Raw genomic sequence first — 21,463 nt, 5'->3', positions numbered from 1 at the left:
AGTATTAGCATTTCTGAGTTTGTATCATTTTGTTTTTTGTTGTCTATTGTGTAAAGAATATATTAAATTTAACCACAAGTTGTGGTGTTTGATGGAAATATTTGCATTGGTTGAATGTTTTTAATGTTTTGTGATTGTTAGAGGATTTTGCAAACCAAATTTGTAAGCAAGTGAGCTTCTGTTTTAGCCTGTGTGTTAACTGTTTTGAAAATGTGATGTCAGAGTGGACACGTGTTTAAGCAAGCAAGAAAAACTGTAATCACCCACACTGAAACCCCGGATCCCATCTCTGCGGCCTCAGTGAACCAGGCAATGATAGCAAGCAAAGCTTGGGTAAGGAGGGGAGGCACAGGGGAGTCACCACAGCCTTCAGTCAAGAAGTCCTGTGTGGGAGATTACCAGAGGGGAGAGAGGGAGAAGGGCAGGAGGGGAGAAGGGGGCTGGAGCCCAGCGGAACTCAGCAGTGCTCTGGTTCTGAACCTCATGTGGATCCAGCAGGATAAATGAGAAGCAAGGACAAGCTGGAGGGATAACAGGAGCTCCACTCTAACATCTAAACATTTTGCTATGATTTATTTTCTTGGTGTGGATTTCTGAAAATTTTTGAGGTAGTTACATAAAGATTTATGAATGTATTTACTGTGTTATCAAAACCATATGTTGAAAGTCTTCCCTTTGGAGAAGACTCTCTTCTTGAGAGAGTGTGGATATATATTGTATATTTCTGTTTTGACATCTCCTGAGCACAGATGGCCATTACTGTAGGGAGAGTGGGTTGAACGATCCTGAAGGACTACATACACAGTGTGGCTGTCTCTCTCTCCAGTTCCTAAAAGGATCTAAATGAATAAATGAATGAATAAATAAATCAACAAACAACTCTCCATTTATTTCTGATTTATTTGTATGAAAATAAGAGATATAACAATTACAGGAACTTAAGGAATGCTTTAAAACTGCATTGAAGGGTGATTATGTTTCTGCAGAGTGTACAGTCTCTATTAGCCTACATATCATGTGTATTCTACTTAGCCTCGGAATGTTGAGAGAAATCAATAAAATCCTCATCTATTTCCTCTCAACTTGATGTAACTGACGGAATAATGAATATCCCTGACCAGAACATTCTGGAACACAGACGACCTTGAACACCTATTCAGTAGTGATGGGAGTCCCACAGTAAGGGCTGTGCTTTGAAAGAGATGTAATGGCTTGGTCATGTGGTCAGCAATATGTATTTAACAATTTAAACCATAAAGCACCAAGTAGTGAAGCTTAACACAGTTTCCACACGCTCTGGTGAAAGCTCTATTGATTCTCTATTGATTACACACAATATTCTTGGCAGGTGGATGTGTATGTGTTCACTGGCAAGCAGGACAGTGTGCTTGTGTGTCATCCTTGATTGTCATAAAATGACCCTCATGCTACGTATTTTTCTTCAAAGTATTAAGTGCAAACCACTGTGTTCCTAAAAGCAGGTGGGTGTTATGAGTAATCGTCTTAGTAATGAATGAGTTACTGCATAAAAGGCTTCTGTATGTTTGTGAGTGTTTGTGTGTGTAGGTGTGTCAGTGTGTCTGTCTGTGTGTTTGTGTGTCTGTGAGTGTGTGTGTGTGAGAGGTAGGTGTTCCTCTTATAATGCCAAAGTGTTTATGACTAATCCTAGTGGGTGGAGCCACAGGAGTGCAAGTTAAGACACGCTTCAGCGTTCTAGAACATCCCTCTTCAGAGATGTGTGTAGCTCAGTTGTAGAGCATTTGACTGCAAACCAAGAGGTCGCAAGTTTAAATCCCTAATGGCTGTATGTTGCTTTGGATAAAAGCATCTGCTAAATATAACCCTAACTCTAATTAAATGAATATTTACCAATTCTCCAACATTCTAGAATATCCCTTTTCAGAGAACACAACAAATGCTCCAATGTTCTAAAGTCCTTTTTAAAGAATTTGAGAAGACTCTTGTCAGGAGAACAGTGTTAACAGCCATCTCTCTTTCATCACAACGTCTTGCTAATACCTGACACCTCATCCATGATTCAGCTGCAGTCAGATCTAACTACTGAGGAACTTCTAAAACCACCTCTCCTTTTCACTTGCCCTCTATCTGTTCCTTCTCAGATCCTTTCATCTTCTAAGAGTGCCATGTGTCCATGGGATGTGCTCAGTCCTGGTCCTGGTCTGGATCCTGGTCCTGGCTGGGTGGTGTGTGCTTGTGGTTCTGGTCTTGATTCTGGCTGGGTGGTGTGTGCTTGTGGTTCTGGTGGGAGGGTTGTGCTGTATTGTTCTCCGCTGTAGAGGAGAGGTCTAGGCTGTATGACCCCATCTTACAAACCATGCTGGAAGACGGAGAGTGGGTCGATGGGTAAAAATTCATAATCAGTATTCCTGACTGTCTCTGAACGAACACACATTGACCAACTCCGACCCTTTCAGTCCTTTGAGGTCTTATCCATCTTATCAGTCTTATTGGTCTTATCGGCCCACCTTCAGAAAATCCTGGGAGGTAGTCCAGTAGCAGTGTACTGCAGGCTCTGAAGACGTCCGTATGCTTACATGGGGGAGGTGGGTCACACAGTGGTTTCAATCTTCTCTATTATCTCCACTGTGGACTTGGAGGGCGACAGCAGTGAGCATTCATCCTGCTCCCACAGGCTGCCAGGGCTGGAGTTCCCATCTGTACTGAGCTCGTCATCCTCCTCACCCTCTGACTCCTCCTCGCAGGACTCCAAGAAGTGCAGACCCAGGGCATTGATACCAGAGTCCTCTGAGCTGGATGGGGAGGAGCAGTGGTCCATCTGGGGGCCCTTCAGCCTGTCCAGGGAACTGCTGGGCTTGGGCTCTCTCAGCGGCGGCTTGGCTGGTGCTGCTGGCTGGCAGGGGGGAGGAGGCAGGAGGGCAGGGGCCGCCAGGGCTGCGGGGGCTGGAGCAGGAGGGGCCGGGGGAGGTGTCGGGGGCTCCGGTATAGGGGGTGGAGGCCTCTGCACGTAACACATCTTGCCGTTGATGCGCTTCACAATGTAGTCGTCCACAAAGAGGTCAGCGATGATGCAGTACTTGGGAGACTCTAGAAGGGGCGGGGACTGGAAGCAGGGGGCGATCTTCAGGAAGCGCTCGGCCAACAAGACAGACAGTTCGATGGTGCTGGCAAACTCTGTCTCTGCCGAGGGCACCGGCGTGCTGGGCAGCTGGCACACACTGGTCATGGGTTGATACACGTATTTACCTGCAGGAGGGAGGAGGAAGAGAGGAGGAAGAGAAGCGAAAAAGAGGAGGAGTGAAGGAGAGGAAGAGAGGGGGAGAATATGTAGTATGATTTGTAGCTGTATGTCCAGACACATCCTAGGAATCTGACACTTTTAAACCCTGGAGTTACGGAGAATGTACACACATCCCTGTAGCCCATCAGAGTTGAAAATACCACCAAGCCACGGTTCAGCAAGCATGAGGATCTGGATGATACACAGAGCGTGCCGTAAAAAAATGCATATTTAATTTCCCTGAACTCATCCACTACACAGTGTTTCATCCAAGCATCTTGATCATTCATGCCTTTATATCTTTCACATAAAAAAGTCCTCATCAACATTTCTAATAAAGTTACCCTTCCCAGTCTCTGGCATCCAACACAACTCTAACTCCCATAAACAGTTTGCCTGCAGGAACGGCTTTCAAGACTTTTTACGGTCTGCAGCCCAAGATTTGCAGAGCTCAGACTTCTCCTTCTCAGAAGAGTGTTTAACAGACGGACTCTCTCCAGGGACAAGAAGTGGAGCAGATGACAGGCGTGCACATCACTTCCCGTCTTTGACATTGCGTGTCCTCTTGCATACTCTTCTAGGGGGGCAAACACTCCATCACTGTCTGTTCCTGGTTGACGGCAGCAGCAACATTGGTCTCCCAGGGCATCCATTATTGGCTACAGTTTGTCATTGGCTATGTCATTGGGTTTGTGTGTAGTGAAGTTTCCTTGTAGGGTTTGTCTCAGTACAATAGGAATGCAGATTATCTTTGTAGACGACTGCCTGCTGAGTGCAAATATTTCCTTTTAAGACATTGGTAGCAGTCTAATCTCCCTTTTTTAATTTGACTGAAAAGAGATTGCGGTTTGTGAATGCATTATTGTCGACTGACTGGACACAAAAACACTTAACTTCACCGTACCATACTCTAGGAACAGCAGTAAACTGACAATGCTTCAGTGCCACAATGCCTGGCTGAGAGATTTAGACAAACAGGCCTACAGACAAACAGACAGGCAGACCGACCGACCAGCAGGTAGACAGACACAGACAGACATGTAGACACACAGACAGCCATACAGACAGACGGACATACAGGCAGACAGACATACAGACAGACTGACATACACACAGACAGGCAGGGACAGACAGACAGACAGTCTATTCTGAAACAGCAGCCTTTCTGTGACAGAAACCCAATCTGCTCCTGACATTGGTTATATCGTTATACATGCGCCCTGCTGGACTCTCATTACACCGTGCACTATGGCAGCGATGAACGCAACACAAACCGAAACGCAGAATAGCCAGAGAAATTTATAATTGACATTTTCCCTCCAACACATTCCCCTCCTCCCCCTCTACCAGAGGCAAAAGCACACAGAGAGAAATCTCATTGCAGACACAGTGAATGACAGCCAGCGCTCCTGTGTTTCCTGCTGTGCTGGTTTTATATAGTATTGGTATTCATGTGTGCCCGTCTGATGTGGGCTGGCGTGTGCCGAGGTCCTAACCCATGGGCTGGTGCGCGTGCCCAGGTTTCCTGCTCCCTAGCCCTGTGTTGGCATCCAGGGGGATGGATACCCACAGGAGGAGACAGAGCAGCTGGTAGCTGGGGCTGGAAGATTTAGGTTCCCTGTCTCTCTGATATTCTGGTATACAGTATACTTCTCTTCCTCCTCCTCTCCAGTCTGTCCTCCCTGCTCTCCTGGCTCACCTGGGGCAGAGCAGCTGATGCTCTCTCTGGCTCTCAGGGCCACTTAACACTCTCTAGCCCTCCGGATCTCTGACTCCGTCGCTCTATGGCTTTGGTTGGAGCTGGGACTGGGTTAACACAGGAGCCATTCTGTGAATTATGCAACAGCCCGCCTGTCATCCTCTCATTATCATCCTATTTTCTCTCTCCTTCTTTCTTTCTCATGTTCTTTCTCTTTTTTCATCATATCCTATCTCTCTTTCTATTAATTTTTCTCCCGTTCTCTCTCTCATATGCATCCCCCGCCTCCTCTCTTCTCCCCTCCCTCCCTCTCCCTCCTCTCCCCACCCTTCTCTCCACTCTTCTCCTTTACCCTCCCCTTCTCTTCTCTCTACCCCTCTCCTGCTGCTGTCCCACTGGTGAGATCCAGAGGTAAATACTGAAGGACAAATGTCAAAAGGTGCCAATGCTCTACTACAGTCTGGGAGAAGAGAAGGACCTTTTATGTACACAGCATTTAGTAGCTTCAGGGTAACGTTACAAAAACAAGAAGAACTGCTAATATCTGTGCGTACATAGCAGACAGATATATACGTAAGTATCCTCATGCTTGAGAGAACAACTAATGAGATTCCAGAACGCTGGCACAGATTAAGCAAAAAATGCACATTTTACACACGACAGCCCCATTACCTCAGCACATTCTTCCTGTTTTCCACAATGAGGGAGTTACACCCGGCTGGGCGGATGTGTGCTTTCCAACTTCCGTAGTTCATTGTAGTTAAATCTGTCCAACAAAAAGCCTGATCACTCTGTCAGAGCTGGGAGAGCACAGAGAGCTTTGGCATCTGGACCAGCAGGCTCCTTCCCAGGAAACAACATGTCTACAGCTTCCTGTTTCAGACTCCCGGAAGAAGTTACTACTTCAGCAGATCTGAGATCCGATCTCCAAGTTCTATAGCTGGGAGGACATTACACTGGCCCACAACTGCTGATACTTAGTATCCCATTGATGAAGATATGGTTGCTTTAAAAAGATACACACAGAATGCCCAGTACATAGGACATTTGCATAAAGTCTGTGGCAAGTTTAGGAGTCATTTTGCAGAATGTGGAAGTGGCTAAAGTACTAGCTAAACCAAAATAAAGTTTTAAATGACTTAAATAATACATGACTGCTCTAATGAACAACACTAAAATAGTCTGAATGTATTCCTGGCGTGTCTCCAGTGTGTTTAATGATCAGCTCAGAATGTTTTGGTTCTCTTGCATGGCCAATCAATCCCAAACCAGACGGGCTCTCCCCTAAGGCTCAGCTGAGAATCCATTGACTCCTGGAAACTGAGAGCTGCATACTGTACTGGTGTTAGATTGTGGTCCATTTGTAACCAGAGAATGTGATTTGATTAGCTCAAATATCAATATGACAATATAAACAATATAAATCGATAAACATTATATTTAGGGTTTAATCAATGATTGATGATTGCCATTGGTTTTTATTGCCATCTTATTCAAAATGATCACGATCATCACTTACATCATTGTTATAATCACCATCATTATCATCCTCATCATCATCATCCGGATAACCTTCGGATCTTTCCAAGCACTTCAGAGCCTAAGTGAATTGAGCTGAGCCAAGTCAATAACTGTTTGTCTTTAACACCAAAGACATGCCACCTGGGAAGGCAAGTATAGATCCAGCTAAAAGTCACCCCAATCAGACAAAGCAATCGCATGTTTACCTGAACCCTGATACCAATGATTGTTACACTCCAGAGTGTGAGAGAGTTCTGCAAAGGGACACTTCAGGTTCACACATTAGATACATACACATATCACAGCCGAGACACCTTGGTATTACAACACAGACAAGTACTGAATAATATTTTTTATGAACAATGTCACTAAGAGCTTCATAGATCAACCATGAGGACCTACCTAAAACCCTCAGAGAAGACAATGAAGACAAGGAAAAACAACAGGGACAACATAATCCCTCTTTATTGGTGTAATTGCTGTGCTGTCACCTTGACTGGTAGGCAGGTGGGATTGCTGTTGTAATCAGTTAGTCAAGTATGTCGTTCCATCCTGGTGGGCCGTTCTGAAGCTGTGGTGTGTGAGAGCCCTCATTAGACACAACGTTCTGGCTGACTCTTAACAGAGGAAATGAATGCTAATGCAAGAGTCTGGCAAGAGTCACCCGGAGGGAGTCTGTCTGCTTAAATTTGATTGAATTTTTACATTTAGTCATTTAGCAGACGCTCTTATCCAGAGCAACTTACAGTAAGTACAGGGACATTCCCCCGAGGCAAGTAGGGTGAAGTGCCTTGCCCAAGGACACAACGTCAGTTGGCATGACCGGGAATCGAACTGGCAACCTTCGGATTACTAGCCCGATTCCCTCACCGCTCAGCCACCTGACTCCCTATTTTTATAGGGAGTCAATAGAATATAGAATTTTTATCTCTTCCTCTTTCTTATAGGATCATGTGATGGCATTTCCACAAACCCATCTGTGTGTTGATAAACAGCTCCTGGTTTGTTCTAAATAGAAGCAAATAACCTGTGAGTGATTTCTTTGAAATGAAGTGTTTTAGCTTACATTATTCTGATGAGTACATACGTTATATTTATGTGGAATGCACTCTTTATAATGTTGCAGAACCTTGAAAAGAAGGCTTCAGCATATTCCATTAAAGTAGGCAGCCACTAGATGATTGGGAATATTACCTGTCAACTGTGACAGTACATTAATTTGCCTCTGTATGGTCTATTGTTGGTTGTGAATTATTTTATCAAGCGCTACTTTATTACAATATGCTATATCTATCAGATGCAGAACCAAATTGAAAATATTCTTCGGTTGGAGAGAAAAGGAGAGATTAATGAAGCAAAAGCTAAAATATATGTAATTGCAGGTTCTGGCCACAAATAACGTTTCCACTCAGCTGCTACAGTAGCAAGTGTTGGCCGCATTCCACAACATCATTTCAAACAGTGACAAGCAATAACATTAACAAGCAGAGGCTATAAAGGCAAACACTCAATAAACCACCTCCCGCTCCCTGCTTCGCCTGACAGTTTTATTATGGCCCATTTCTGCCATTGTGAGGCAGGTGAATGCCGTTCATTTACGACTGCGCTATGACGAGGTCTTGATACTAGCTTCGAGATAATTTGGTAACAGACTGTAACTTACAGTGACACCAGCCCAAGTGACAGCACCAGTGTAGTTTGAAGCACTTCCCATGACTGTGTGTGGCGCAAATTGACAGTCCATCGCAAGGCAAAAAGTCGGGTCTCCCTGCGCAGCTCTTCGCCAGAGCTTGCGCTTCGTCCAATTTATCGTTCTTCGGACACTTCTGTGCTCCCGAGACAGACATGCCAGCATTCCAATCGTGACCGAGGCGCACAACCGTGCTGTATAAACTATCTCATAACCGTAAGCAAACACGACCGGTCGAGTAGGCGATTCAATAAACCATCTGGAAAAAAACAACGAACGTCGAAAAGACGCGATCATAGGCTATTTCTGTGTCTGAGATCAAATGTAGCCTAAATAAATCGTCAGACTACAAAACAATAACAGCCTAAATACCCAAATGAACAAACGAAACAGTTTGCATATTCCAAGCGACCCACACTTTCTCTTGCTCCAGAGGACTATCCAGTAGGCTATCCATCCACCAAGTGGAGAAAAGGTCCGCGTTTGCGCGCGACCGACGCCACCTTCCAGCGCACCCTCTCCCCTCCCTTACCCCTCACCAACTTCGACACCACAGGGGGGCTATGGTAATAGCATAGGCCGAATTCACATAGAGTTTTTAAGTCACAAACCGTATAGCTACAAATAATATACATATTAAGACATGAGGTATTTGAGTTCAGAAACATATGGTGGCAGATACGATGAATCTCAAATTCATAAAAAATTATTGCCTCCTCAATAAAATCCGTATTTTTTTTACCAGAATTCCAATTAGTCAATTGCGTATTTTTCTGCCGGCTGATTCTCCAATGCCATTGTTATTTAGATTTACCCAATTAAAAAGGCCAATTTGCCATATAGTCTAGCCTTTAAGAAAGTCTACTACTACATGGAAAACATCAACACTGGTGTCTGTAAATAGAATATGAGAAAGCATGAGAGAAAGCCACAAGGTGCCAATGTTCATGTGGCCTGTCCAACATTCCCTGCATGGTTGAAGCACCTGGAGAGTGCATCAAGGTACATTGATGCAGTTTATGGAGTATAAAGCATAGCCTTAATGGTTATCCACAGACTCTAAATAAACAGTATGGAAACATTATTTTACTAAAATACTCATTATTTTAAATAATGAGTATTTAGATTGAAGATAAGGCAGAACAAAACTGTCTGATTCACTTGTGAAAACCGAAACTGGCGAGGTCTCATAGAAAACAGGAAGTAACAAGAAATAGCTATTTTAAATTATCATCTGGCTGCCTGGACGATAATGGCAACCAATTAGGCTGCATTTGCCTATCAGGCCTAAGAGTTTTACGGTTTTGATAGCTTCAAACTTTGCCAAGGTGTTAATACAAACGTAACACAATCAGACGATGTTTAATTGTATTCTGGAGTTTGGTGTAGAGCTAATCTAAACCATCAGTCTGGGAGTTGACAGGGGTCAGTCACTTAAGACTTTATCAAGCCCCCACCCCTCCCAACCCTAGAGATCTTAAATGATTGGATTAGAGTATAAATAGGACCACCCAGCCCAGAGTGGTGAAGGGTTGGCCACATTGCAAAAAAGGATCTCATCTGATTAGATATTAGTGCTGTGGGGATTTGATCTTGGGGTTGATTAGGAGTTCACTAGCAGAAGCACTGCCTCTCTACTTTACCTCCTCTATCACACTCTCCCTCCACAATCTCTGTTTCTTTAGCCCTCCACCGTTATCTCATTTTCTATTCCTCTCTTCTACCTTTCTATCCTCTTGTTCACTCCTATCCTTTACTTCCCATTACTCCAATTATCAACATTATAGCCATAAGCCTGGTTAGACATTGTGAGTGTGAGCTCAGCTCTCTAGCAGGATGGACAGCACATGCAGAATAAATGTTCAGCTGATGGACCCCTACTGTCATGAGCAGGATTTCACCAGGTAGAGTAGCCTAGTATAGGAATGGTAATGACATCCTATAGACATTTACGGGGTAATATTTTTTTATTTTATTAGGACACATTATTAACTAAAGAGTTGAATCGACATATCTTTCCATTACAGTTTTCTTTGACATCAAAAATACAGCAAGCGACAGTACCTAGTTTGGTTATTATAAAGTTCATTCAGGTATAAACTCAATCAGAGTTTTACATTAGATATCTTATAGCGTCTCTAAGGCACGGCTAGAGTAAGGCAGTGTGCTGGGTAGTGTGTGATGTGGGAGGTGGATCAGAGCTGACTGCGAGGATTCTGGATGACCTCCCTCCATTTCTGCATAGGAGGGCTTCCTGTCTCCACCAGCCTCCTCAGCAGGGTGCTAGGCTGCAGGTACGGCACGTCTGGTAGGGCCCGGTAGTGGTGCTCCAGCTTCTCCAGCACCCTGCCCAGCCCCACCATGCCCGCGTAGAACATGGGCCCACCCTGATGACGTGGCCAGCCGTAGCCGTGGACGTAGATGGCGTCCACGTCTTCCGGCCCGGCGGCAATGCCGTCCTCCAGGATGCGGAAGCCCTCGTTGATAAGTGCGTACAGGCAGCGCTCCAGGATCTCATCCTGGTCTACACGGCGTGCTGTCAGGCCGTGTCGGGTCCGGTACTCCTCCAGGAAGCTGTGGAGCCAAGGGTCTGGCCTGGCCTCTCGTCCCCCGGGCCCCTCATACTGGTACCAGCCCCGACCCGTCTTCTGGCCCAGGCGGCCCTGCTCACACACCAGGTCTGGCAGGGGGCAGTACCTGTGGCCCCGACGCACTCTCATTGGTTGGCTTGGGTCCACGCCGGGTCCCGTCAGCCCATCTTCTTTCCTGACCCTCCAGCCCACATCCAGCCCAGAGAGGTCTGACATCTTGAAAGGCCCCATAGCTAATCCAAACTCCTCCAGAACCTGGTCCACCTGCTCAGGCGTGGCTCCTTCCTCCAACAGGAAGTTGGCTTGTTCCAGGTAGGGCTTCAGCATGCGGTTTCCCACAAAGCCAGGGCAGTTGCCCACGGCGACGCTCACCTTGCCCATCCTCCTGCCCAGCAGTATGGCGGTGGCCACAGCCTCAGGGGAGGAGCGAGGCCCACACACCACCTCCAGCAGCGTCATCACATGGGCCGGGGCAAAAAAGTGCATCCCCACCACCAGCTCGGGGCTGCGGGTGCAGCCAGCCAGGCGGTCCACGTCCAGGCCGGAGGTGTTGGTGCAGAGCAGGGTGCCGGGCCGACACACGGCTGACAGCTGGTGGAACACCTGCTCCTTCAGGGCCAGGTCCTCAAACACCGCCTCAATCACAAGCTCAGCACCGTCCACCTCGCGGAGGTCCGCGGTGAAGCGGAGGAGGTCAAGGGGCGGAGTCACTCCTTTCCTCTTGGACGCACGCTCCAACATGGTGGTCACTGCCTGTTTTGCCTCCATCAGCTGCTTCTCCTGCGTTTCCACGGCGACCACAGAAACCCCGGCCTGCGCCAGGGCCACAGTGATGGCCCTCCCCATGGTGCCCTGGCCTGCAGAGCAACACAGCACAGCATGAGGCACACATGGCCAACACCCAGCGGAGGACAGAATGCTGTACCCACAGTGAACTACAAGAGGAATTACTACAGCCCCACTTCTCATGTTTACCCTATTTTTCTGTCAGATTGCTACAGAAATTCAGCTTGGATGCAAAAATCAAATATTTTCTACCCTTTTGTTTTTAATGCATGAGCATCTTAGGTCCTCAGATCAAGACTCCCCTCCCCCCCTCTGCCGAGAGCAGGGAATGTAGCTCCTCCAACAGAATCAGTAATCGAGCCAACACACACACACACACACACACCTGTCTAGGCATGCAGACTGGCACCAACAGCTGCCAAAGTCAACCAGAGCATGCACGTATACCCGAGAGCAGGTGTTTGAATTCACGTCCACCCCTCCAACCCACCCCAACACATACACACACATACAGTGCAACCGGAACGTATTCACAGCGCTTTACTTTTTCCACATGCTGTTATGTTACAGCCGTCTTCCAAAATTAATTAAATTATTTTTTTCCCTCAAACTTCTGTTGACCTCCAAGACAGGATTGTATCGAGGCACAGATCTGGGAAAGGGTAGAGAAAAATGTCTGCAACATTGAAGGTCCCAATGAGCACAGTGGCCTCCATCATCCGTAAATGGAAGACGTTTGGAACAACCAGGACTCTTCCTAGAGTTGTCCGCCCGGCCAAACTGAGCGATCGGGAAAGAAGGGCCTTAGTCAGGGAGGTGACCAAGAACCCGATGGTCACTCTGACAGAGCTCCAGCATTGCTCTGTGATGAGAACCTTCCAGAAGGACAACCATCTCTGCAGCACTCCACCAATCAGGCCTGTATGGTAGCGTGGCCGGACGGAAGCCACTCCTCAGTAAAAAGCATGAAAGCCCGCCTGAAGTTTGCCAAAAGGCACCTGAAGGACTCTCAGACCATGAGAAACAAAATTCTCTGGTCTGATGAAACAAAGATTGAACTCTTTGGCCTGAATGCCAAGCATCATGTCTGGAGGAAACCAGGTTCCGCTCATCACCTGGCCAATACCATCCCTACAGTAAAGCATGGTGGTGGCAGCACTTCGGACCTCAGACTGGGGCAAAGCTTCATCTTCCAACAGGACAACGACCATAAGTACACAGCCAAGATAACACAGGAGTGGCTTTGGGACAACTCTGTGAATGTCCTTGAGTGGCCCAGCCAGAGCCCAGACTTGATGAACCTGATTGAACATCTCTGGAGAAGTCTGAAAATGGCTGTGCACCGACGCTCTCCATTCAACCTGATGGAGCTTGAGAGGTCCTGCAAAGAAGAATGGGAGAAACTTCCCAAAAATAGGTGTGCCAAAGTTGTAGCATCAAACTCAAAAAGACTTGAGGCTGTAATTGCTGCCAAAGGTGCTTCAACAAAGTATTGAGCAACATTGTATATGTTATATTTTCATTCTTCATTTTTGCCATCTATAAATCTAATATATAAAAATATTAAACAAACCTTTTTCACTTTGGTATTTTTGAAAAATTAATTTAATCAGTTTTGGAATGACTGTAACATAAACTGTGGAAAAAGTGAAGCGCTGTGAATACTTTTGGGATACACTGTACTCTATTCACACTGTCAGCATTTTCAATTTTTCCCAAGGATAATACTGTTTATAAGGCTGTGGAGATCTACAATAAAAGAAGGTAATGTTGAGAAGTAGATATGAAAGCCCTGTATGGCAGCAGCAGGCCTTGGGCACAGCAGTGTTGGAGAGTAATGGAGGTTGACCTCAGTGTATTGAGGAGTAATGGAAGCAGACCTCCGTGTGTTGGGGAGTATTTTTTTTTTTTGGCTTTTAAGACAAACCCTCTCACCGATGACAGCTGCTTTGCAGACTAGCCTGGCCTTGCTGTTGTCCCAGCGTGCTCCGCTGGGCAGACTCCATTTCCCAACAACCCTTTGGGCAAAGAAGCAGTACTGCAGAGCGCGAGCCTGCCCTGAGTTGAAGAGGGTGGCCATCAGCTCCCTCTCCCTCTCCATGCCCCGGTCGTAGGGCAGGGAGGCAGCGGCCCGCACTGCCTGGACGCATGCCACCGGCGCTATGGCCCCACGTGCACGATGGCGAACCCTCGCCATTGCCCCCTCAAAGAACTCATCCGCATCGGGGAGGGGCGGGCAGGGTCTCGTGCTCAGTCGACGGTCCCCCAGAGGCTTCCCTAAAACATCAACACAGCATGGAGTAAAAGACAAAGGATGCAGCACAGTATAGGAGTGAAGACAGAGGTTTAGTGTGATAGAGCGACCTGCTTCAGAGTCTGTTACTGGCGTGGAAGTGTGGTACATAATGTGGGCGTGTGAAAACACTTTTTTTTTAATACCGATTTTGTATTGGGCTCATCCAAAACACACATTGACACACCTGTCCTCAGTTCTAATTCAAACCATGGAGCATTGAGAAAGGGGATTTAGGCAAAATCTTGTTAAAAGCCTCTTAATACCTCTTTCTGTCTGCAGTGACATGATTACATGGGACAGTGGTGGGATCTCTCTGCGGCTTTATTGAATTACAGTCGTCTCTGGGTCTGGGCCAGAAACTGGGTCACCATGGCTGCACTTAAAGGGATAGCACCATTATTGGGGAAGCCATCATTTTAAGGTGTGAATTCCATTAATGAGGCAAACACACTCACTCCCACAACTTTATACAGCATTCAGAACATCATTTCCAACTGTGTCTCACTAAACTGTTGTTTTAATGCAGTGCAACTCGTGTGTACTTTAGTACTTTAGGGCGGTATTGCTGCTCCAGTTAATCTGTAAATGGCACAAATGTTAGAGTGTATTTGTAGTACAGGCTGAGGGGTGGGCTGCTTCTCTGGACAGATGTACGAGGCAGATGTTGCAACTACTGGCAAAAAAGTTAATCTCTTACACAGGAAGAATGGTTTAGGGGTATGAGTGTGTGTGGTGTGTGTGTGCTGTGACAGTAAAAACCCATTCTGACTCTTTGCTGGTGCTAATGAACATGCCTGTGCGGCGTTTCAGTCAAATCCCTGTACATCTTCAACAGAGTTTCTTATCTTTGTTTCAATGCCCCTGACTATTTCTCTTTAATCCACAGATCTTTCTCACATGCTTTGTTGCTCCTCTTCAGAAGACACCTTCTCCACCCACTCAAATCAAATTTTTGGCAGAGAGCAAAAAGTTGACACTTGAAGCAGCTCATATCGAGCAATAATTCGTAATTTTCTGACTTAGATCCAGTGACTCATAACCATTTAGGTGAATCATAATTAATTGAGCAAATAACATCTCACTCTGACACTTGTTTCATTATCTAGGTACATATCTGCCGCTTTGTGATTATATAGGAGAGAAGATAGGAAATGTACAGGTATGACAATGCTCAACCTCTGTTCACAGTGAGCAGGGCAGGCTTTAAGAGTTTTTTGGGCATCTGTTAAGCCCTCTATGACATTGCTTGTAAAAAGGGCAATACAAATGAAGTTTGATTTGAGAAGAATCTCCTGGACAGGGATTCCAAGTTCTGGCAATCTTTCTGAAACCTCCAGCTACTTGTTCCTAGTGAAGAGGTCTGTCCTTAAACCACTGATCAGTTAACAACAATTAAAGATAATGATTAGTTTATTACTTCTATACCGTTTGAAATGTTCTGAATATAATAAACAATGTTTGATCTATACCTTGCTATATTAAGCTAATGAGCACATAACCCATTCTTATGTCCAGGAGAGAAATATGCCTATCTATTAATTATGTTTTCTTGTATTATTGATAAACTGTCATTATTCTGTTTTTTTTATGCCTGCATTGCCATAAGTTAGTTCTTTGTAAGATGCGACTAGGAAAGGCCTGTGTCACTGATGTAAGTCAGAGGTCAGAATATTACCAAGGTGTATAATGCCAATGCATTTTTGAATGAGAAAAATAAAAGGAGCGACAAGGCCATTTCTAGGAGCCCTATCAAAAGACCTAAACAAAAGCTATCTAGCACACATTGTTCTTTTTCTGTGCCTGCAAAAGCTATGCTAATCATCTTGTATCCTCCCATATTGTGATACCATATACTCCCTTGATTTCCTGTATTCCTTGTTCAGTCTTCTGTGAGACTTGAGTGTAACAGACACCTGCACCTCACATATGTGTAATAAATACATTGATTTTGTCTTGAACTTGTCTTAACTATTCCTTTCATTGACTTGGTACTTTCAGAGCAATTGGGTATCATCTAATACGTCTTCACTAGGTAATGTCATGTAGACACAGGTATTTCTGCCAGCAGAGAATCAAAGTGGCTTTTACAAAGCCTGCTTCCTTCAGGCAATCATACTGGTGATGACACATGCTCCCTTAAGGCTGTGCTGCACTGTGGCCATGGAAACTCATGTTCTGTGAAGGGTGGCAGCCTCTTTTATTCATGACACCAGGAGAGAGTGAAGTCTGCAGTTACATGCTGCAACAATACAGTGGCTTCCCAACCGACCCCACAGAAGGACCAGCAGAGACTTAAAATGGCCGCCCTCCAAGAAGAAACTAATGCAGGACAGGCCAATACAGAAGCTGCCAATGTTTATTTGTTCAGCAATTAAGCCTTCTCCAATCCACACTTTGTTTTGAGACAGCAATAGTCCCCTGGCCACTCATATTATTTTTAACATTATGTAAATATGTTTCCCCTTGTTATGACCTGCAGTGGGTAATTAGACAGAGACAAGTCTTCCTAGCCATGCAAGTCCTGGGTGGACAGACACTGGAGCACCCGGCCCAGTCTTACTAATCTGATTGTATGCATGGTAAAATGACATGATTAATATTCTCACAATGTTTGTCCCTTTCGCCTTTTTGAATAATACATCAAATGCACTGATGACATGCGAACACATCTGACAGTGGGTATAAAACATTCATATCTGCTCTGTTCCAGAAGACCTACCTAACACTCCTGCCTTGATCTCCCATACCAACTGACTCCAGACCTACATGCCAACAGGAGGTGCCCCTCTCTGGAGCTGTTTGTGTGTGTGTGTGTGTGTGTGTGTATGCACGTGTGTGTGTGTGTTTGTACTGTATACTATATGGCCAACAATATGTGAATACCTGCTTGTTGAATCTCCCATTCCAAAATCATGGGCATTTATATGGAGTTGGTTTCACTTTCTTTCTATAAATGCCTTCAGTTTTCTGGGACAGTTTTCCAGTAGACTTTGGAACATTAATGCAGGATTCGCTTCCATTCAGTCACAACATTAGAGAGTTTGGGTGGGATGTTGCATCAGGGTGGTTGGGCAGAAGCTTGCATTAGGAAGGTTGTCCGTGCATTAGGGTGTTTGGGGATCTCCAAGGACAATGAGGTCGGAGCTGCGTTTAGGTGCACTCTACATCTGGGGATATCTCATACCTGAAACACTCAGTGCAAACTCCACTGCCAGATCTCTGGCGTTCTGCTCAGTGACCTGATCCACAATCCCCAGCTTCAGAGCTTCTGCAGCCGACACGTGACGTCCTGTGGAGAACAATTACAACAGAAAAAGTCAATGTGACTGGAGTAGCTAATTGTAGACACAGTATTAAATTAATTATTCCACTTTTCTATCAATAAAAACCCAATTTATACAGTTTTATGCTAAGGTTTGTTTTTTGTACCCAGCTAAGAGTATTTCAATTATTGTTTGGGGGGGGATGTTGTTCATTCTTCCTTGCAAAAAGCTTCTAGTTCTGTGAGGTTCTTGGGCCGTCTCGCATGCACTGCTCTTTTGAGGTCTATCCACATATTTTTGATAATGTTTAGATCGGGGGACTGTGAGGGCCATGGCAAAACCTTCAGCTTGCGCCTCTTGAGGTAGTCCATTGTCGATTTTTAGGTGTGTTTAGGATCATTATCCTGTTGCAGAAGCCAATCCTCTCATCTTCAGCTTTTTAACAGACGGTGTGATGTTTGCTTCCAGCATTTGCTGGAATTTAATTGAATCCATTCTTCCCTCTACCTGTGAAATGTTCCCCGTGCCTCTGGCTGCAACACAAGCCCAAAGCATGATCGATCCACCCCCGTGCTTAACAGTTGGAGAGTTGTTTTTTTTCATGAAATTCTGCACCCTTTTTTCTCCACACAGACCTTTTCTCAGACTTTTTTTTCAAAATGCATTAGGCTTGTTTAGATGTTCCTTTGCAAACTTCTGAGGAATTTTGTGGTGAGGAAGGGTTGGGAATCGAGAACCGGTTCCATTTTAGAACCGATTCCAAATTTCCAAGAACCGTGGCGTCAATAAGACGTGGCGGCAATAAGACATGTTTCCTCATTTCAGTTCCTAACTTTATTACGAAGGGTACTATGATCCCTTAGTGGTATTTCTCTGTAGATAAATTTGCAAGAGGTTTCTTCCGCACTGTCGCTTGTACTCCCCTGGTTGAGTCTTTCACATGGCTACAGACTGATTGGTTGACTTTACAGCTCAAATATAGGCTAAAGCCCAAAAGTTTAGAGCTTACTGCCTCTCCATTAAATGATATACATACAAAATGAAACGAAAATGGCAGAGTGGGGCACAAATAAGGCAAAATTGCTCAAATGAATTTGTCGGAGAGCTTATAGAATAGAAATGAATGGATGGATGTTGAGGATTGGGCCAGTTGCATGAACTTAATTTAAGACAAGTCTTAGCCTTAGACTGTCTTAAATTGTCAGGGGGCTGGTTGCAGTATAAGTCACAAGTCCCGCCCCCTACATGTTAGCAGATGGGACATGAGCCAGACAAAAATATGTAAGTGCATGTCTAATAATTTCTTTACAAAAGATGGTTTCTGTCATTTTAGGTAATTCTTATCACGCTGATGTCTGTTCAAGTGCAAAAATAATTGGTAGTTGATAGCAGCACGGTCGGACAGTAATTATAGTGTATGTATAGTACAAGATAAGCCTACAAGATAGGCCTACAAATGTTGAATAAATACAGAAAAAGGCAACGTTTAGTTTTTCACAGAAATATCAATAGACATTCTTCTGTGTCTATTTGCACATCAGAATCAGTGCTAACAGAACATAATATTCTTATATTTTTCTCTCCAAAAGATTATGGGAATTTGAACCAAGATTTGATAAGAACCGGATTCGTAAACCAGAATCGGAATTGATAAAATTGAAACCATACACAACCCTAGTGAGGACACAGGAAAGGTTTTCTTCTGATGACTCTTCCATGAAAGTCATATTTGTGCAGGTGTCGCTGCACAGTAGAACAGTGCACCACAACTCTTAAATGTGAGTCTGCTAAATGTGACACTGGGTTTTTTATACAATCCTACGAGCAGTTTTCACTGAAAGTTTTATTGGTCTTCCAGAACTCAACTTGTCCTCCACCATTCCCGTTAACTGATATTTCTTAATTACATTACAAACTGAGGAATGGCTACCTGAAAACGCTTTGCTTTCTTCTTATAGCCTTCTCCTGCTTTGTAGGGCATCAATTATTGTCATTTTCAGAGTGCTATGCAGCTGCTTCGAGGAGCCCATGGATGCTGATTGTTGATACAAGGTTTGAGGAGTATTTATAAAGCTTTTACATTTGCATCACCTGGCCTTTCCTATTGATGATAGTGAACAAGTCATAGCCCTAACAAGCTAATTAAGGTCTGAGACCTTGGAAAAAGTTATCTGAGAGCTCAAATCTCTTGGTGTGCACAAACTTTTACATAGTGCTCCTTTCTTTTTTTCTTTCACTTTTTTCAAATTGTAGAAAACAAAACAAAAATTAAATTAAATCTTGCTTAAAATGTTATGTTTCATCTTTAACTTTATGCCTTTGGAGATCAGTTAATCTTATACTCACAATGAAAGAAATTGACCAGGGGTGCCAAAACATTTGCATGAAACTGTAAGTCTGATTCCACATTTAAATTCGCTCAAGAAACAAAACTGATAAAAGTATGCCCCCTGCTGGACATATTGAATAACCCATGAAAATGTGTCTGTTCTAATACCTCAACCAATCAATGATTAATTTATATGACCCCTGTGTTACCTGTTGTAATGAGGTCCAGAGCTGCAGGGACACCTATCAGTCTGGGCAGACGCTGACTGCCTCCTGCAGCTGGGAGCAGCCCTAGAGTCACCTCAGGAAGGCCAAGACGGGCCTGGAACACACAGACAGTACACATGCACGCACGTGTAGTGCACACATACACGTAAGTGTCCAAAAAGAACTGGGCTGTGCTCCTCTCTAATGACCTTTGCTTGTTATTATAGAAGTCTCTGCAGTAGCAAATGATTGCAAGATCCATCTCTGGTTCCAGTCAGTCAGACATCGACCCAAGAGAACAATGTAACCAACCTTCGAATGTGCAATCCGGTAGTGACAGCCCAGGGCCAGCTCCAGACCGCCCCCCAGTGCTATCCCCTCGATGGCGGCCACAACTGGCTTCTGTGCGGCTTCTATGGCATGGATCATAGGCACCAGAGGGGGTCCTGACATTGGCCCAGCAAACTCCCTGATATCCGCACCTATTAGGCGGAAGACAATGAAAAAGGCGTTAAATCATCCAGGATATTTTTTTAACACTGCAACTAAAGAAAGACTATTCTGATCTTTGGAATACAAATAAATAGCTTACCGCCACAGAATCTGCCATTCTGTCCGCAGATGACCACGGCGTTGACTTTGGAGTCTTTTAAAGCTCTCTTTACTGTGTCCACGATGCCGTGTCTAACCACTGCACTGTGATGGACAACAGTTCGTTGATTAATACGACTCGTATCAGCTCATATGGCTTTGTGTAATACATAGCTCTACACGTTTCACATCACTGTCCTACAAAACACTAAACAGCCCATCATATTGGCACAAGTTTACCAGATTTGCTAAGTTTTAAAATTACCTGTCGTACCAGTAGGTGCAGTTAGAGTATATCGCAAATTGTTAATTTGAGCAAATCTGAGAATTGCGCTGCCTGCAAAGTCAAATTTTCCTGCATGCATCTCGCATGTTTTAGAAGTAGCCTACTTCTTACCTGAGTGCGTTGACAGGAGGGTTCTGAAGAGTGATCAGTGCAACTGATCCCGAAACGCGAGTGTACTGCGCCATTACGTTGATCACACATAGAGGCAACTACTCAAACTCCGTGGTAAATGGCCAGTCTTGAACTTTAGAACTTGATTTGGCACGTCGCCATTACCTTTACCACACATAACTGTTTGTGTTTAGTGGTTGCGGTTCTTAGGACACCGCCAGATACAAAATACGGATATGACGTATACTACCCAAATGTGGATTAGTGATGGGCATTCCGGCTCTTTTTCGTGAGCTGGCTCGTATGGCTCAGCTCACCAAAAAGAGCCGGCTCTTTTGGCTCCCGAACGGCTCTTTAAAAAATACATGTTTTAACCATGAATTTGACTATGATGGGTGTGAAAACAATTTGAATTAAATTATGAAATCATACTCGACCGTAACCACATATCTTTAAAATGCATTGATTTGTCATGGCTCTCTTCCGAGTTTTGACTACTCTCTGACTGTGTGTGAGTTGGCTCGGCCCTCCCTCATGCAGGATTGACAGGAACAGAATGTGAGGATGATCGTGTGCGCCTTTAAGCCTACAAGTATTTTTTTGTTGTTCTTTGAATTAGTCAATTATTTTAAATACAATTAAAATTCATTATTTCATAATCATTTAGTTTTTATAGGCTGTATTAATCTATTAAAAATAGAGTCGGCTCTTCAGATATGCGAGCCAGCTCCCGACGTTCACCTTCAAGAGCCGGCTCTTAGAGCCGGATCGTTCGCGAACGACCCATCACTAATGTGGATATGACGGTGCTCTTTAATTCATGGTTTTGACGTTG

The 21,463-nt window shown here is 44.7% G+C and overlaps 3 protein-coding genes across 3 annotated transcripts in view; all 3 read right to left on the bottom strand.

Annotated features, from left to right (window-relative positions):
- marchf4b (membrane associated ring-CH-type finger 4b) overlaps nucleotides 1–21,463 on the bottom strand; it is a 176,653-nt gene that overhangs the window by 91,969 nt on the left and 63,221 nt on the right. The gene's annotated exons all lie outside the window — the stretch shown is intronic.
- Nucleotides 889–8,677, bottom strand: zgc:162707 (UPF0524 protein C3orf70 homolog B). Its single transcript, XM_062457276.1, has 2 exons — nucleotides 8,143–8,677; nucleotides 889–3,225 (listed from the first exon to the last, which is right to left on the bottom strand). The coding sequence occupies exons 1-2, from the start codon at nucleotides 8,324–8,326 to the stop codon at nucleotides 2,570–2,572; spliced, it is 840 nt and encodes a 279-aa protein (XP_062313260.1). The 5' UTR covers nucleotides 8,327–8,677; the 3' UTR covers nucleotides 889–2,569.
- On the bottom strand, nucleotides 10,113–20,865 carry ehhadh (enoyl-CoA, hydratase/3-hydroxyacyl CoA dehydrogenase). Its single transcript, XM_062457275.1, has 7 exons — nucleotides 20,629–20,865; nucleotides 20,233–20,336; nucleotides 19,953–20,122; nucleotides 19,644–19,755; nucleotides 17,027–17,131; nucleotides 13,482–13,823; nucleotides 10,113–11,617 (listed from the first exon to the last, which is right to left on the bottom strand). Exons 1-7 carry the CDS (start codon nucleotides 20,700–20,702, stop codon nucleotides 10,365–10,367), a joined length of 2,160 nt encoding a protein of 719 aa, XP_062313259.1. The 5' UTR covers nucleotides 20,703–20,865; the 3' UTR covers nucleotides 10,113–10,364.

This window comes from Osmerus eperlanus, chromosome 3 (genome assembly GCF_963692335.1).
Source record: "Osmerus eperlanus chromosome 3, fOsmEpe2.1, whole genome shotgun sequence".
Lineage (NCBI taxonomy): Eukaryota > Metazoa > Chordata > Actinopteri > Osmeriformes > Osmeridae > Osmerus > Osmerus eperlanus.
The sequence above is the reverse complement of the archived record's forward strand: the minus strand, read 5'-3'. Positions and strand labels throughout refer to the sequence as shown.

Excerpts from the sequence above, each read along its gene's own strand:
- zgc:162707 (XM_062457276.1), bottom strand. The coding sequence starts at position 8,326 with ATGTCTGTCTCGGGAGCACAGAAGTGTCCGAAGAACGATAAATTGGAC. Across the intron at positions 3,226-8,142 it reads TCACTTGGGCTGGTGTCACT|GTAAATACGTGTATCAACCC; the intron begins GTAAGTTACAGT and ends TCCCTCCTGCAG.
- ehhadh (XM_062457275.1), bottom strand. The coding sequence starts at position 20,702 with ATGGCGCAGTACACTCGCGTTTCGGGATCAGTTGCACTGATCACTCTT. Across the intron at positions 17,132-19,643 it reads TCTGGACCTCATTACAACAG|GACGTCACGTGTCGGCTGCA; the intron begins GTAACACAGGGG and ends TGTTCTCCACAG. Across the intron at positions 13,824-17,026 it reads GTTTGCACTGAGTGTTTCAG|GGAAGCCTCTGGGGGACCGT; the intron begins GTATGAGATATC and ends TTGATGTTTTAG.